This window comes from Typopeltis vanoorti, chromosome 17 (assembly GCF_054136105.1).
Source record: "Typopeltis vanoorti isolate ZY-2024b chromosome 17, IOZ_Tvanoo_1.0, whole genome shotgun sequence".
Taxonomy (NCBI): domain Eukaryota; kingdom Metazoa; phylum Arthropoda; class Arachnida; order Uropygi; family Thelyphonidae; genus Typopeltis; species Typopeltis vanoorti.
Genome location: NC_143565.1, coordinates 14,718,728 through 14,735,109, shown reverse-complemented (window position 1 = coordinate 14,735,109; position 16,382 = coordinate 14,718,728). Strand labels below are relative to the sequence as shown.

General features: G+C 34.9%; 1 protein-coding gene across 2 annotated transcripts in view; it reads right to left on the bottom strand.

Annotated features, from left to right (window-relative positions):
• The window catches only part of LOC150097177 (galactokinase-like), a 71,459-nt gene that overhangs the window by 15,692 nt on the left and 39,385 nt on the right, over positions 1 to 16,382 (bottom strand). For both annotated transcript variants that reach the window (XM_090407488.1, XM_090407487.1), the window contains exon 7: positions 4,779 to 4,941. In XM_090407488.1, coding sequence (XP_090263614.1) covers positions 4,779 to 4,941 — 163 coding nt within the window. The remainder of the gene's footprint in view (positions 1 to 4,778; positions 4,942 to 16,382) is intronic.

Sequence of the window (16,382 nt, the reverse complement as noted above, 5' to 3'; positions counted from 1 at the left end):
TGCAACTACACCAACATCCATGCCCATGGCAGGATTCGAACCCACAGCCTTTTGGCTGGAGAGCAAATATGCTATCCAACCAGGCCAACCTTTAGTTTTCATTGTACTTTGATCATCTCTAATTCATTTTACAGTACCTCCTTCTCCGTTTCTAAGCTTTTTCGGTGGACTCCAAAACATTTTGACACCTTCCTGATATTTACTTCTATACTCTTGTCAGTCCTTCCATTGTTTAGCTACTTTTACACACCACTTCACTTTCTTACATTTTGCTTTGTCTCAGAGCACATGCTTACTTGCTATGACCTTTTGAGACCCTTTCTTCCTTTCCATAATTGCCTTTAACTACCCAAGTCAATGGAGTTAGTTCTGATTTTTCTGTCTCTCACTGAATCAATCAATGTTTTCTTCAGAGTTTGCCACTCTCCAAGGTTTCAAACTCTCATTTTTTTTTTTTTTCAAGCTGTTCAACTTGTAAGAAAGTTTGTAAGCAAACAAAATTTGCACCTGAAGTAATTTCAGCTCTAGGCAACTCGTATATAGAGACTAATGACTTGCCTTAGTATCAAATAATGCAAGGCGCATATTCTTGCAGACATGTACAATGCTATGCATTATGGGAAAGGGTCACTACTTAGACCGGTTTCGGCCAGCCTAAAAACCCAAACTCTGGCTCAGATATGTTGATGATATTTTTGCCATTTGGCCCCACGGCCATGAAACATTAAATATATTCCTAAGCAACCTGAATAAACAACACAAACATATCCAATTCACTAATGAAATCAAAAACAATAACTTTCTTCCTTTTCTAGACACACTCATCACATTTCTTCCCTCAGGCTGCCTCTCCTTCACTGTCTACTGCAAACCTACACATACAGGCTGATAAATACATAAAAATTCATACCACCATCCAATACAAAAACTAGGAGTCATCAGCACCCTCAAACACAGAGTCCGAACAATTTGCTCCAATGAACAAGCTCTGAACCAAGAATTTGAAATCATTAAACAAACATTTGTAAAAAATGGCTACAATAATAATAAAAAAAAAAAAAAAACAGTTCACAAGATCCTCCATAAAAATGCCATTAAAAGCAAAAAAACATTACAAGAATGCCATAGCCAAACCCTACATTAGGGACATTTTAGAAAAAATAGATAGACCACTACTTAAATACAATATCAAGACAACTTTCAAACTCCCAGCAAAACTAAGAAATTTACTTAGCTCCTCCAAAGATCCTCTTCAATACCTTGCCCACCCAGGGGTTTACAAAATTCAATGTACCTATAACCTACCATATATAGGGGAAATAGGATGCACCATCCCAATCAGAAAAAATGAACACAAATGCCACATTAAATATCTCCACTATGGTAAAACAGGCCTATCAGACCACACACTCCAAACATGCCACAGAATTGACTGGAAAGGCATTAAGTCTCTACACTGCACCAAAACCTGGTATGAAAGAAAATTCAAAGAAGTTTGTGAAATGCTGAACATCATCCAAATGGGAACAAAAATGATGGATTAATTATTCCAAGAATGTGGAGGACCCATATAGCAACCAGAACAACCCCAGACAGAAGAAAATCTCAATACTCAATATGAAAGGACTGTAGAAATTGTTTAATGTAGTTCCGTGTTTTTTTTTTTTTTTTTTTTCACTAGAGGTCTAGGATAAATGATTAACAAACATTTAGATTAATTTTACTTTTGTATAATGCAACAGCATGTAGCTTGTATATTGTACATATGTATATTTTCTGATGATGACCTCAATACAGAGGTCAGAACATCAGTTGTTATTTGCTTAATGTTAAGTAAGGTAATTATTCTAGCACGTTGTGTTGTGTCTCCATAAATTCTTCACTATGAGGGATGCTTAGGATATTGTAAAACCTTAATGCAAATGAAGCCACGAGATATGGATATCAACTGATATATTATAAGAATGTGCAAGGATAAAGAAGGCTCCAAGACAGAAGTAGCAAATTATAGACCAATTATCTCAACAGTGGTGGTTAAGTTACTGGAGAAATTAGTAAGCAATAGAATTCAGGAATATGATTCTCTGTGGAGGAGACGGCAGTTGTGTGAAGGACAGATCTCACTTTAGTAATTTACTCACTTTTTATAATAGGCTAACAGTTGATTGGATAAAAGAAATGGCTACAGAATGATAATGAGAATTTTGTAGACAACTGACAGGATACACCACATGGAGCTCTATTACATATTACATAAACTGAAGCAAATGGGGAAGGATATGAAGCTGTTGATATGGAAGAATCCAGAAGGTTGGAACTAGTAATATCAGCAGCCTGATAGTGCAGGGGCTCTGCACTCAGGCTGCTGCTGCTATTTTATTTGCACATCAGTATATAGGAATTGATTTAAGGTAAAAGTTTGCATTGTTTGCTGATGGGCAGAGCAATAGTTAATGAGGATGAAGATTCTGCAGAATGATATGATATTAGACTGACAGTATGAAGAAAGGATAATGGCTACCATTTTATTGAGGCAAAGTGTAAGGTAAGGTACTTTGGATTGAAGAAATCACAAGCTGTGTACTACACTGGTGGAACTGGACAGCAGAAAACTGATGAGGCTAGGATTTAGAAGATGACTATGGAGAGTGTTGAGGTTTAGAGTGCACATTGCACAGATGGTAAAATAGCTCATTGAAATACTTGGAATGTGAATAACACACAGTGTTCAACAGGAATATCCCAAATTCAAACTTGTAAAGTTCCAATTAGATAACTTTGACCACTATTTTCAACTTCAAACTTTTTAAACTTTGAAATTCATTTATATATAAATGAATAGTTGAAGTTCAAGGGCCATACAGATCGGAAGATAATTGCAATGCTGAAAATGAACATTGACAGTAAAGTGAAGGAAGTCATTTTGCCTCTTTACAAGACCTTGATAAGACCTCACTTGGAATATTGTGTGCAGATCTGGTCTCCTAGTTTCTGTGGTGATTCCAATACAGTAGAGAGAGAGAAAGAGTGCAAAGGAGAGTGTTAAAAATTATATCAGGATTGGAATACTGATTATTAAGACAGAGATCGAGAATTTGCAGGCTGCAGAAACTAGCAAACAAGAGAAAGAAGGGTTGATATGATTGAGACAAACTTCCCAAAAAGGTCACAAGATTTCAGTAGATGGAATTTTATGGAGAGTTAGGAAAGAATATGAGGGCATCCTTGGAAGTTAAGAATGAATGCTGTCAAGAAGGGGATGAGGACTAGATTTTTCTTTCATAGAGTGGTGCCTGATTGGAATGGATTGTCATTGGATGTGGTGCGTGCAAGTAGTGTAAATGAATTCAAGAACAGGTATGACAGCTGGTGCAAATAGTATGTGGCCTCCTTTGATGAGTTCCTGACTCCCTGGAGGTCTCTCTCTTAATAATAATAATAATAATATACCATTTTGCTAGCAAGAACAAGTTTGAATTAATTAAACATACAGAAAAAATAAATGCAGAATAAAGCATAAATTTCAAAAACTTTTGGATCACCGGATCACCACTATAAGAAATGATATAACTGATATATATATATATATATATATATATATATATATATATACACAATCAAAGTTTCACTACAGTAAAGAGATAACGACTTATAGAATAGGTTGCCACAGTGAATTTTTTTTTTAAAATAATATTTTAAAGAAAATGATGCTCGGCTGTGATTATTCAGTAGTTTGATGAAGTGAACAAATTTACTATAGAAACAGCCACTGTAATAATGATGACAGAAGTTTTTAACTTTGAGTCAGGCAAACATAATATTTCTATTATGTTCTTCCGAACTTGAAAATGACATTAAATAAAATACTAGCTTCCAAATGTGGCAAGTTTCCAGTATACTGAGCAGTCCAACCCTTGCATTTATTAATTCCTTGATACACAAGGTCACAAGTCCTCAGGCATGAGGAGATCGATGAAGAAGAAGATACAGGAAAAAAAAACATACAATTAAAATCCTATCTTTGATAATGAGGTATAATTTTTTATGTTTTTTTTTTTAAATGAATGCATGGTTAGCCAATGTGGGATGTTAATTTTATCATTCATTGTGAAACCACTGTCCTACTTATTGGAAGTCAGAAATGTCTTGAAAAAGTACCGTGTTTGGTCTCCAGAGCAGAGTTGCTGGATTATCAAATGGTTAGCCTACCCACAGTAGTGACATTAATGTGCAATAAGTTTACAACCTTGCATGGGTGGGATTCACATGGGGAAAGAAAAAAAAATTGAGAATATAATTAAGAATCAGTATATTCAAAGGTTGGTCTGAAAGACTGGGGTTACTCATCATACTAGAAGTTGCTTGTTTTTTTTTATAATTGTTTTATATAAATGCATCACAAAGTTAGAAATTCATTATTTTTAAATTAAAAAAAGAGGTAACTTTTAGTTTTTATTATTAATATCATGAGTGCCAATCTTCAACATTATGGGATGACATGAGCAGAATCCCATGAAGAACATCTGCATCAGTAGCTTCCTAGATGTGAAAAGCATTATTTGAAACAAATGTAAATCATTATGTAATGTAATTACATAATGATTGTAATTACATTCAATTACAATCGTAATGTTGCTATTTGTTCTCATGATGTTGGCCAATACAGTTGAAGCAACATTCATTTAAAAAGAAAATAAAACTGTCTTATTTAATGTCACTTTCCAGTTCTTTCTAAAATAATAATGACAGTTATGATTATTTCTAAAAATTTTCCTTACCTTAATGTGATTTATAACCTTTTCTACAGAATCACTGCGAAGTAAAGTAACAGTACAGCCTCCAAATCCTCCTCCTGTCATACGAGATCCATAGACGCCTTCAATTTGCATAGCTGCTTCAACAAGCTGGTCAAGCTCAGAACAAGACACTTCAAAATCATCCCTGAAAAAGAAAAAATAAATAATTCAAATAGCAAAAACAGCTGTAGATCATTAACAGTAACATTAGAACTTCTAAATCCATGTTTCCCAACTACTGTCTAATTCTGAATGGACATGCTGAACATACTTTAGAATTAATGAAACTATTTTAAAAAAATCTAATGACTTATCCATAATCAGGAAATCAATTTTTTAGATACACACACACACACACACACAGATAATCCTCGTATAACGCAGATGTTAGGTTCCATAGAAATGCCGCGTTATAAAAATCGCATTATGCGAGACTCAGATCACAGAGAAAAAGTAGGGTTATGTTCCGAAATCGTTTTTTTTTTTAAATTATATAAATAATAATGACATATCCAACAAAAATATATTTTTAGTTAATTCAGGTAATTCATGTAAGTTAAGAAAACATAAACTATGAAACAAATACATACTATAAAATTATAAAAATTATAAATTGTACGTAAACTTTATTGCACATAATGCATAAATGTTTTAGGCAAAATAAAATAAAGAACATATTTTAATCTTCCATAGCACGAGGATTTGAGGATCGGTTAATAAACATTGGTTTTGTCATGTAATCACCTGATGCATTACTACAAAACAGTAGAATAATTCTATCTTTGGAAACTTTGAATCCAAGAGCTGATCATTCATTTTTGGAAATATAGGTGCGTTTTTGCATTTTTTTCCCAATATAACCTGGATTCATCCGCATTGAACACCTGGTCTGCACTATAAATGTTTATAAACTTTGAGAGCTTTCTATTTAATAAGATTTCCATCCAAAGGAATTTTCTTTTTAGTGCAATCTTCTGTCCAAATCATTAAAGATTTCTCCATTTTTTCCATTAGAATATCGCGCACATGAGCAATGCGCTTTGCACTTACCATTGACCCAGAAATAACACTTTCTCGGATTTGATGTTCATTTTGTTTGTTCGAATTGTTGATTCATTTAAATTCAAAGTCCCTGCAACAACTCCTGGTTTTTCTCCATTTTTCAACCGATCCATGATTTTAATTTTTTCTTTTTTTCGAGAGAAATGAATTTTCTTTTCCATGTCGGTTTTTCCCCTTTCATTTCAGTTTGTGGCCATTATTATAAAAGTAATTTTTTTACATAAAAAAGCATTACATATTAATTATGTATGTAACTCACCAGAAAATAAAGTGCTCAGCTTGAGATTAACACACTTATGATTTTTAATGCACTTTCCTGGCAGAAAATGAAGACAATTTTCAACAATAAACACTTTACATGGTAAACAATTGACATACATGCATGCTGAAGGATATTTCCCCTAACATAAATTAGACTGTGTTATATCGGAACCATGTTGAGCAAGAGTTACTACAATTTGTAGACCGTGTTGTATAAGTACCACGTTATACGAGGGTTACCTGTATATTCTTTATGGCTTTACCTGCCATATGCCCATCATGCTCGTCTTTTTCCCAATCCTTGTGGAGGTTGAAGTTTTGGCAAATGTTAATCTTATTCATTCACGAATAGTGAGAGGTACAGTATATTATGATATTGGGATACTAGTACCATTCATTGAGATACTAGTCTGTTCAGAGTCAGAGGAGTGCTTACTGGGAAGGATGATAGGCAGTGTGACAATGGCAATGAAAAGAGATGAAAATGTAGAGGAGATGACAGCAATGGTTTTAGTATGAGTGACTGAGAGGTAGTATGAATCATGTAGCAAGAGATTTGAGATTAATGTTAGTGAGAGTGTAGCAGAAATGTGTCCAAGGGAAGATAATGAGTGTGTTGCCTTGACATGATAATGTAGAATAAAAGAGAAGAGCAGCAGAATACATTTGAACACAGAAAGGATGCACACATTTGGAGAGACTGTTGTTTTCTGAGCAAGTTAGGGCACGGAAACTAGAATTGCAAGCATGGAATGTAGCAGAGATAGTGGCTTGAGAAATGAAAGGGTGTACAGTATATTGCAGAGCCAGATGGAGTATGCAGGGAGTAATAATAACTATATGAATACTGGCAATGCACTGAATTTCTGTATACAATTGCTAGGAACATTAGGAATGGAGAGAATGAGTTTGTGGCATTGATTAACTCAGTCTCTCCAAAGACTGTTGTTATCATTGAAGGTTGGTTAATTAAGGAAGATGTTCTAACAGGGACAGAAATCAAAGGGTATGGCATATTACTGCAGAATAGTGAAGCTAAGCACAGTGGTGGAGTGTTATTTATGATAAGGGATGAACTGTGCTATCTCAGGGTGGAGAATATCAGATGGGGAATTACACTAATGGTTTTGACAGTGTGTGGTGTGGGATAGAAGTTTATAAGAAAGACATTTAGCAGGATGTTCCTGTAGACAAGGTGATGAGAATGAAATGTTTAGGCAAATTAGCTTAACTAGTGCCAAGATTGTGGACAGATATCATTCTTATTCAAAGTTGGTGAGAGTGACCATGTAGTCCCGACTTGGAAGATGAATAGGCATGTAAAAGTGTTAAGGTAGAAGACATTTATGTAGAATTATCATCATCATTGATTTTCTCATATATATATATACCCTCAAGAAGTGTTCAGGCTAATATGATTAAGTTTACATTATTATTATTATTTCAGGAAATTATTAGAATTTCAGGAAATTGGAGCAAAGCTCCCAACAGTACCCATCTATAAAAAGGAAAATAAAACCGAATGTGAGAATTACAGAGTATTTCCCTACTGAGTGTTTCCTGGTAAAATTTATGCAAATATACTTAAGAAATGGCTAAGAAAAATTGTGAAAGGGAAACATGGTGAAGAACAAACTGCATTCAGGCAAAATAGAGGTTGTCAGGATCAGATTTTCACTTTAAGACAAATAGTTGAGAAATCTTGGGAATATAACAAGGATTTTTATATAAGTTTTGTTGATCTGAAAAAGGCATACACAAGGTGCCAAGAGGAAAGTTCTTCAAAATGCATACAGTTATATGGTGTAGGACATTATATCAAACAATGTATAGTTTTTATTTAAGCTGCAAGTCAGTCAGAATTGAAGGGGGTACAGGAAGATGGTTTGAAGTAAAATCAGGTGTGCGAGAAGAGTGCACATTATCTCCACTGTTATTCATTATCTATATGAATCAACCTCTTTTCAAATGAAGGAAAGTGGTATTAAATCTGATATTAAAATTGGTGATGTTAATCTTAGCTCTTTACTTTATGCAGATAATGTTATACTTATAATAAATCCAGCACAAGTCTGCAAGATTCGCTGACTGAACTGAATAACTGTTGTAATAAATTTGGTATGAAAATCAGCAGTATAAAGACAAACACAATGAAAGTAGGCAGAAACAATGAAAACATAAACTGTATGATGAATGGTAAACCTATACACCCTCTGTCCAAAAAGAAACCGAACTTTTGATAGAAAATAAAACACAGGCCAATTATAATTATTCAAATAATTTATTTCAATCAATGTACTCTCCCTCAGCTTCGATACAGCATTTGGCATAGTCAATTAATTCGTTAAATGAGTTTTTTATATCAGTTTTTGGGATATTGTTGAGGGTTGTAGTTACTACCGCTTGAATGTTTTCAATGGTGTCGTATCGCTTTCCTTTCATCGGCAAATGAAGTCGGGGGAAGAGAAAGAAGTCACAGGGTGCTAAATCAGGTGAATACGATGAGTGATCCAACACACAAACTTGGTTTTTGGTCAAAAACTGTCTCACAATGTTCGAACGATGAGATGGTGCATTATTGTGCAAAAGTGACCAGCTGCCTGCATCACGATATTCATACCGTACACAACAAATTCTCGCTATAATCGCTTCAAAACTTCGAGATAAAACTCACCATTGACTGTTTGGCCAGGTGGAACGAATTCTTTGTGGATAATTCCTTGGAATCATAGATACAAATCAGCATTGTCTTTACATTTGACTTCTCCAAACGACTTTTTTTCGGATGCCCCTCTTCTGGTGGTCTCCACTCAGCACTCTGGTGCTTTGTTTTGGGCTCATACTCAAAACACCATGTTTTGTCACCAGTAACGATCATTTCAAGGAAGTTTGAGTCCTTACAAGCGGTTTTAATGGGGTTCTTGCAGTGTTCAATTTGATACATTTTTTGGTTGTTGGTCAACTTGTGGGGAACAAATCGTGAATTCAATTTACGAAGGCCCAAACTCTCGGTCAAAATGTTGTGCACAGTTGATTTTGGAATCCCCAATTAATCTTCAATCAATCTCATGGATGATTTTGGGTTTTCTTTGATGAAATCACGCACTTTTTGGATGTTAACTTCGCTCAGTCAAGTTTTTGGACGGCTTTTTGTCGTCCTCAAGCATCTCATGACCACTTTGAAATTGCTTAAACCACTCGTAAACTTGAGTATGGGATAAGTATTCATCACCGTATGCTTTTTGAAGCATTTGATGCATTTTGGTAAAACTTTTACCAAGTTTAACACAAAAGTCAATCGCAGTCTCTGTTTGAAACTCATTTTCTGACCATTCGTCAAAACTCACTGTCACTGTTGGCACTATAACTCGGCTTTTAATGAAACAAATGTCATAAACAGTTGACACAACACTAATGAAGGTTTCCGCTTTCCACAACAAAAAAGATACAACAGGTGGCACCACTAGTTTCTTCTATTTTCGAAAAGTTCAGTTTCTTTTTAGTCAGAGGGTGTAGAACAAGTAAAAAATTTCAGCTATTTAGGTGCAATATTTAGTAAAGATGGTAAATTAAATATGGAAATAGACCACATAATTATTAAAGCTTGTACATAGTAGATATTGTAGATAATCAGCTTAATAAATTTATATGGAATAAGAAAGAAATTAGTCAAACTGTAATTAGCTGTATACAAGACAGTGTAGAGAGAATAAAAATATTTTCCAATGAATTTATTTAAATTATGTTGATCTCTGAAGCAAAAGGTTATTGGATTAATTATGATGAAACAAAGAATGGTCACAACCCATGGATCTGAGTGCTGGGTTAGAAGTAAAACACTTAACAAAGACTAGAGACCTCTGACATGAGAGTTCTGAGAAAGATTAGTAGAGTGAACAGATGGCATCAATAGCAGTATCACATCAAAAATGAGGATATTAGGAAAGAACTTGCCATTGTTAGTATTCAGGAATGTGTTAGTAGAGCTAATCTCAGATGATGTGGTCTCTTAAACAGAATGGGAGAGCGTGTTCTTTGCTGATAATACTGAATAACAAAAAATTTGGAGGAAAATTATTAAGTGGAAGTTAGTAATGGTGTAACTTTTTCATGTAGTACCATTGGTGCACCCAGGGAGGGGACCAAGGAGCCTTGTCCCCCCCCCCCCCCCCCAAAAAAAGAAAAAGGACCAAAAACTAGAAAATTTTCCAAAAATCTTTACCTAAATAAAATTCTTTTTTTTTATTTATGTTGTGTCTTGTCTTCTATTTCTATACTACTTATGAATTAGCAGTCACATAAGGTGGGAATGAATACCCTCTGGCTCTCGGGAATCATGGCAGTTGTGAACGCAAGGCGAACGAAGTAGTGCTCTGGCGATACTTTGTTTGCCCGAGCCAGGCCAGAGATCACGGGTATAATGTATTGACGATCACCGCAGATGCTCAGTCATAGGTCGTGTGCACGTAGTGTGTATTCTCAAACTGTCTATTCAACTCAGACCCCCCCCCCCCCAAGATTAAATCTTGAGTACTCGGCCCCCTCCAAAAATAAATCCCGAGTGCACCACTTTGTAGTACTATCATGATTATCCTGTATATCACCTGAGGGTACATATCAGGAATATGATGATGATATCTGTAGTCTCTAGTCTTTGATGAAGGATTTTTCTAAACCAACTTCTTAGATCCATAACTTAAAACTGGTTTGAACACTGTCTTGTATACGGCTAGTTTGGTGTTTTGGCTAATTTCTTTCTCATTCCATATAAATTTATTCAGTTGGCTACCCACCATACTAGCTTTGCTTATTCAGTTCAGATTTCATTTGCTATCTTTACTGAAAACTGTGCCTAAAGCGCTGAAATATTTTACTTGTTCTATATTTCCATTAAGAATGCAGTTAATGTGTTCAATGTTTCTGCCTATTTTCATAAGCATGAAAATCAGCAATAAAAGTCTTTATATTGCTGATTTTTGCGAAATTTGTTACAGATGTTATTCATCTGTAATAACATCTGTAACATTCTTCAATTTAATCAGAGAATCCTAGAGACTTGCACTAAATGTGTTTAAGAGTACACCATCTGCATAAAGCAAAGACCAAAGTTTGATATCTCCAGTTCTAATATATATCAGGCCTAATGCCACTTTCTTTCATAATGTAATTCATATACAAGTGATGAATTTACATCAAACCATCTTCCTGTATTTCCTTCAATTCTAACTGCTGACTTACAACTTAAATATAGACTATGTATTGCTCTGTATAATGTTCCATTTACCCATATACTTGTAGTGTTTTTAAAAGCTTTTCTCTGGGCACCTTGTCATATGCCTTTTCCAAATCTACAAAACTTAAGTACAGATCCTTGTAATATTCACATAATTTCACAACTATTTTTTTGTCATAAAGTGAAAATGTGATCCTAACCTCTATTTGACCTGCATTCAGCTTGTTCTTCTCCACGTTTCTCTTCAACAATCTTTCTCAACCTCTTTCCAAGTTGCATAAATCTTACATGGAACACTTAAGTAGAGAAATTCCTCTGTAATTCTGACATTCAGCTTTATTCCTATTTTTTTTTATATACATGGGAAGTATTAGAGCTCTACTTCAATCATCTGAAATTCGATCTTCTGACCAGGCCCTCTGAATTATGCAGTGTAGCCCAAACCGCAAACTTTTATACCTCCATACTTAAAGTATTTATTATTATTATTATTATTATGTAACAACTCCAAGGAGTCCACCTTGGGAGGGCACCTCCTCTACAACTCTCCATCTCCACCACTCAATCCACCAACTACAGCGAACTGCAACTACACCACCATTATCATCTACTGCCACCACTAGTATTTTCACAGACAATCAGAAACATCCATGCCCACAGCCTTTGCTTGAGAGTGGATATGTTAACCATTCAGCCAATCCGGCTGGTATTTCTGGTCAAACATCATCTACTCTAGCTGCCTATCTGCCTTTCAAGTTTTTGATGGCTTTTTCTACCTCAAGTGTTGGTATGTACTCCCATTTGCATTCCTCTTGAAAATGTTCTAGCATGGTTCTGTCACTGCTTGTTTCATTTAACAGTCTTTCAAAGTAATTACTCCAGGCATCTAGGATATCCTTGCCTTCAGTTTAGATGTCACCATTATCATCCTTGATTCCTTTTACAGTACAGCAATCCCTCGATTAACGTTCTTTACAACAGGCGCATTAATCGAAAACGCACTTAATCGAATATAGGAATCTATGGGAAAATGTATAATTCGTTCCTCAGATTTCTTTTTTGACCCTTAAGTTTTTTTTATAAAAGAATTAGGGTATGTCTCAGGGCCTAGTTGCCCTATTGCCTCTTCTGAAAATTTTACAGCAATGCTTAGAGACCAGGGTCGGTCTCTAAGCATTGCTGCTTAAAAACTTCGATTGCACAAAAGCCATTTTCAAATTGTTTCTGTGAAACCGCTTTTGGCTTGTCAGTGATTAAATTTTCTTCATATTCTTCAGGATCTTCCCACTGTGCATCTAAATTTAGCATGTCGGAATCACTCAACTTCTCAGAATGAGATTTAATTAACTTAGATTCATTTGAAAAGCCTCTAAAATCATTTGTACAATGTGGAAGAATGTGCTTCCTAACAGCTCGCATATTGCTAGCAGTAATTTCAATTGACTTTGTGACTTTATAACCAGGCTGAGATTTCTCTGATTTGGCTAGAAAAGTCTTGGAAGGCATTCGCTTCCAAAAAAAAGGCAGGTTTCATCGACATTAAATATTTGTTGATCACAATAGTCCCCTTCTTACACAATTTTCTTCAAAATCTCTGGATATCTCCTTATCTGCACTTGCAGCTTTGCCTGTGATTAGAACATTATGTAGCCTATTTCTCTTTTTGAAACGCTCAAATCACCCAGCACTAGCATGAAATTCTTTTTCTTTTCCATCATTGATAGCTCATTCTTTCAAGGTTGCAAAGAGGTTTAATGCTTTTGATTTAATAAGGCCAGTTTAGAGCAGGGGGTCGCCAAACTTCTTTGAACGTTGACCCCTTCAAGAGTTTCTTGACTTTTTATCGATCCCCTCTATTTTACTATTATGTAATTATGACAGGACAAGCAAAAAAAAAAAGATGCTTATGTGACTTTTTAGATTGTTTATTTTATAGTTACAATGTTTCTTGTATGTATAATATTGTATATATTATTATACTGGCTTAACGTCAAAGGGATACGTTTTTATTTTTGACGTCCTTCTTAACATTACATATTTGATAGGAGGGATAAATAATATATAAAATATAAAATTTAATTTAGTTAACAAAATAATAATAATACAATCTTCCTATAGGTATATACAGGATCTACCACTGGCGGGAACCATGGACATCCGTTTATTGGTAAATACGTCATTTTGGCCTACATGATTGGCCTCCGTAACTATTTTCATGACCTTGCTCCATCTTACAGGTCCTATTCATGTCACTGTTCCCGCAATTCACTCTTAATTGCATTGTTATTCGGGATGGAGGTAATCCAAATTAACCGAATTAAATATTACCCATACAATGATGTCTTATATTTTTCTATCGACCCCTGAGCCTGAATCGACCCCTAACAACGTTATATCGACCCCTGGGGGTCAATATCGACCACTTTGGCGACCACTGGTTTAGAGAGATCCGTTTTTGGTTACAATCTTCGAACCATGTAGAAAGAAGTCTCTCTAATTCAATCATTCTAATACTTTGATTTCGAGTGCATGCATGATGAACTTAAAGCAGCCTTACCTTTCTCTTTTTATTCAGCAGTTGATTCACCCATTTTTGTGTCCTATCTTTGCTCTGGACTCGCTTTGTTCATTTTTCTTTATTATTTCAAGTTTTTCTTCCAATCAGATTACTTTTCGAATCATTTTCACCCTTCTATTTTTTGCTTACTAATTCTTTTACTCATGATTAAAGGTTAGGAAAATAATTTAAAATAAAAAATAAGGAAAACAATTGTACGAAATACGATCAGCAAAATGCTATGTAAAGCAGACGACATAAATTTTGGCCGTAAATTTGGAACATAGTGTACATGGAAATAGTGTAGTATGCCATTAAAATATAACTTTGTAAAATGTTTCAAATCGGTAACTAAATTATTTCATCCTGGCGAGTGATTTTTTAAAATAGTTAGCCATAAAAAATGTATAGATCAAAAATTTTTTAAATCTGTAGCATTTATTTTTAAGATGAATATAGGTGCACTAATCGAATTTGTGTATCGAAAAAAAATGACGCACTAATCGGGGCACATTAATCGAGGGATTGCTGTACTCTTTCCTCCATTTCTAAGCTTTATCAATAGCATCTAGAACATTTTGTCACCTTCCTGATATTTATTTCCTATATTTTTACCAAAGTCTTCCCATGAGTTTCGTTTAGCTACATTTACACACAGCTTAGCTCTCTTACATTTTTCTCTGTATTCTTTTAGGGCATCTGCCGACTTATTTGCTAACAACTTTTGGTATGCTTTCTTCTTTTCCAGAACTGCTTCTTTAACTTCTTTTGTCCACCATGAGGTTCTTATTTTTATATTCCTTACAGGCAACATCATCCTATACCTCCCTAGCTGAATTAATCAATGTCTTTTTCAGAGTTTGCCACTGATATTTCAAGGGATGGTTCTTGTTTTCAAACTGCTTGAAATTTTTTTCAATAATGTTTGTATGTCTACAGTTTACCTGTAAAAGCTGCTCAACTTTAATTTTTTTTTTTTTTTTTAAACTTTCTTATAAACTGTTCCTTTCAATGTAATATCCATTTTTATCCTGCTTAGCACTAAGTAATGGTCACTTCCAATATCAAATTCTCTGTACATATATGATATCTTGAACCAGCATGAAGATATTATTATCAATAATGACATAGTTAATGAGTCTGTTCTTATTTCTTGTGTCTACTCTCCACATCTTTATGTTGGAACATGATGTTAGTAATGACTAGTCCATGTCATAAAATAATAATGACAAATACTTGTTATTATTATCTCCAAAATTTTCCCAAAATATTCCTATATGCCTGGTGGGATTCATTTCCTACTCTGCTGTTTATATCTCCAACAAGGGCCATTTTTTCCCCGTTTTCTTTATGTCAGCTGCCTGTTCTAATGACATGAAAAATTCTTCCACTTCTCTCTTAGAAGAACCTTCTGTTGGACCATAGGCACAAATAAGTTTCATTATCCATTTCCTGTCTTCCAATCAAGAAGTTTATCTTCATGTTTGGTGGTAAATACTATTGCTACTCCTTCCTTTCATTGATCATTATTGCCTGAATATAATATCTTATACTTATTATTTAGTACAATATCACCTCTTTTGGTCTTCTTTGTCTTAGAAATGTCAATGGTACTTTTCCAGTTCTTTGCAAGTTTGATTTCTTTTTCCATTAATACTCCTTACATTGATGGTTCCAATCTTCATTTCTTCTGAAGTTGAGTTTATTTTTCTTCTTCTGGATGTTGAAAACAGTGAAAAGTCAGCTATTGTTCCAATAGCTGACTTTTCACTGTTTGCTCTGATTCCATGATGAAAACAGAGGGACCTTGTTTAACTGGGCAATGCCCTAGCCAGCATGAAATCTGATCATGCTGTACCATCATATGCATTTGTAGTTTAAGGCAATAGAAATTACAATTTAGTCACCTAAGTCTCAAATTGCCAGCCCATTCTCATTTGTTCAGTACCTAGTAGATACCTACTAATGGGGGTGCACCATGTGAAGGTGAGGATTGGACATTAGGTCAGAAGCCCCCAGTTGGTTCTCTGCATTCCTGAAAGGCGATGTGGAGGTCTCCTCCCAGGGCTTTGATCCTTAAGCAATCCTTGTAGAATTATAAGGAGGGCAACTATGATACACTTAGTAACCAGCTTGCAGCAGTGCAATGGATGAAAGAATCTGAGGTAAGAGAGGTCAGTAGTGCATGGGAGATACTTAAGAAAAAATTGTTGACAGCAATTGCAGATTTACAATCTGCAATTGCTCTGGACAATGGCAATCTGAGTGAGTCAAGGAGAAAGGAGTAAAGATTTATTAGAAAAACAGGAATAGCAGATGAAAAAAAGATTATAGAAGACATATTAAGGGAAAGGTGGAGAACAGTTGCATGAGGATCAGACTAGGAAGGTAACTAGTATAGTAAGAAAAGAAAAATTAGGATATGAGGAGACTAGTTCTATTCAAGGAGAATCCCAAGGAAGATTCTCCTTGA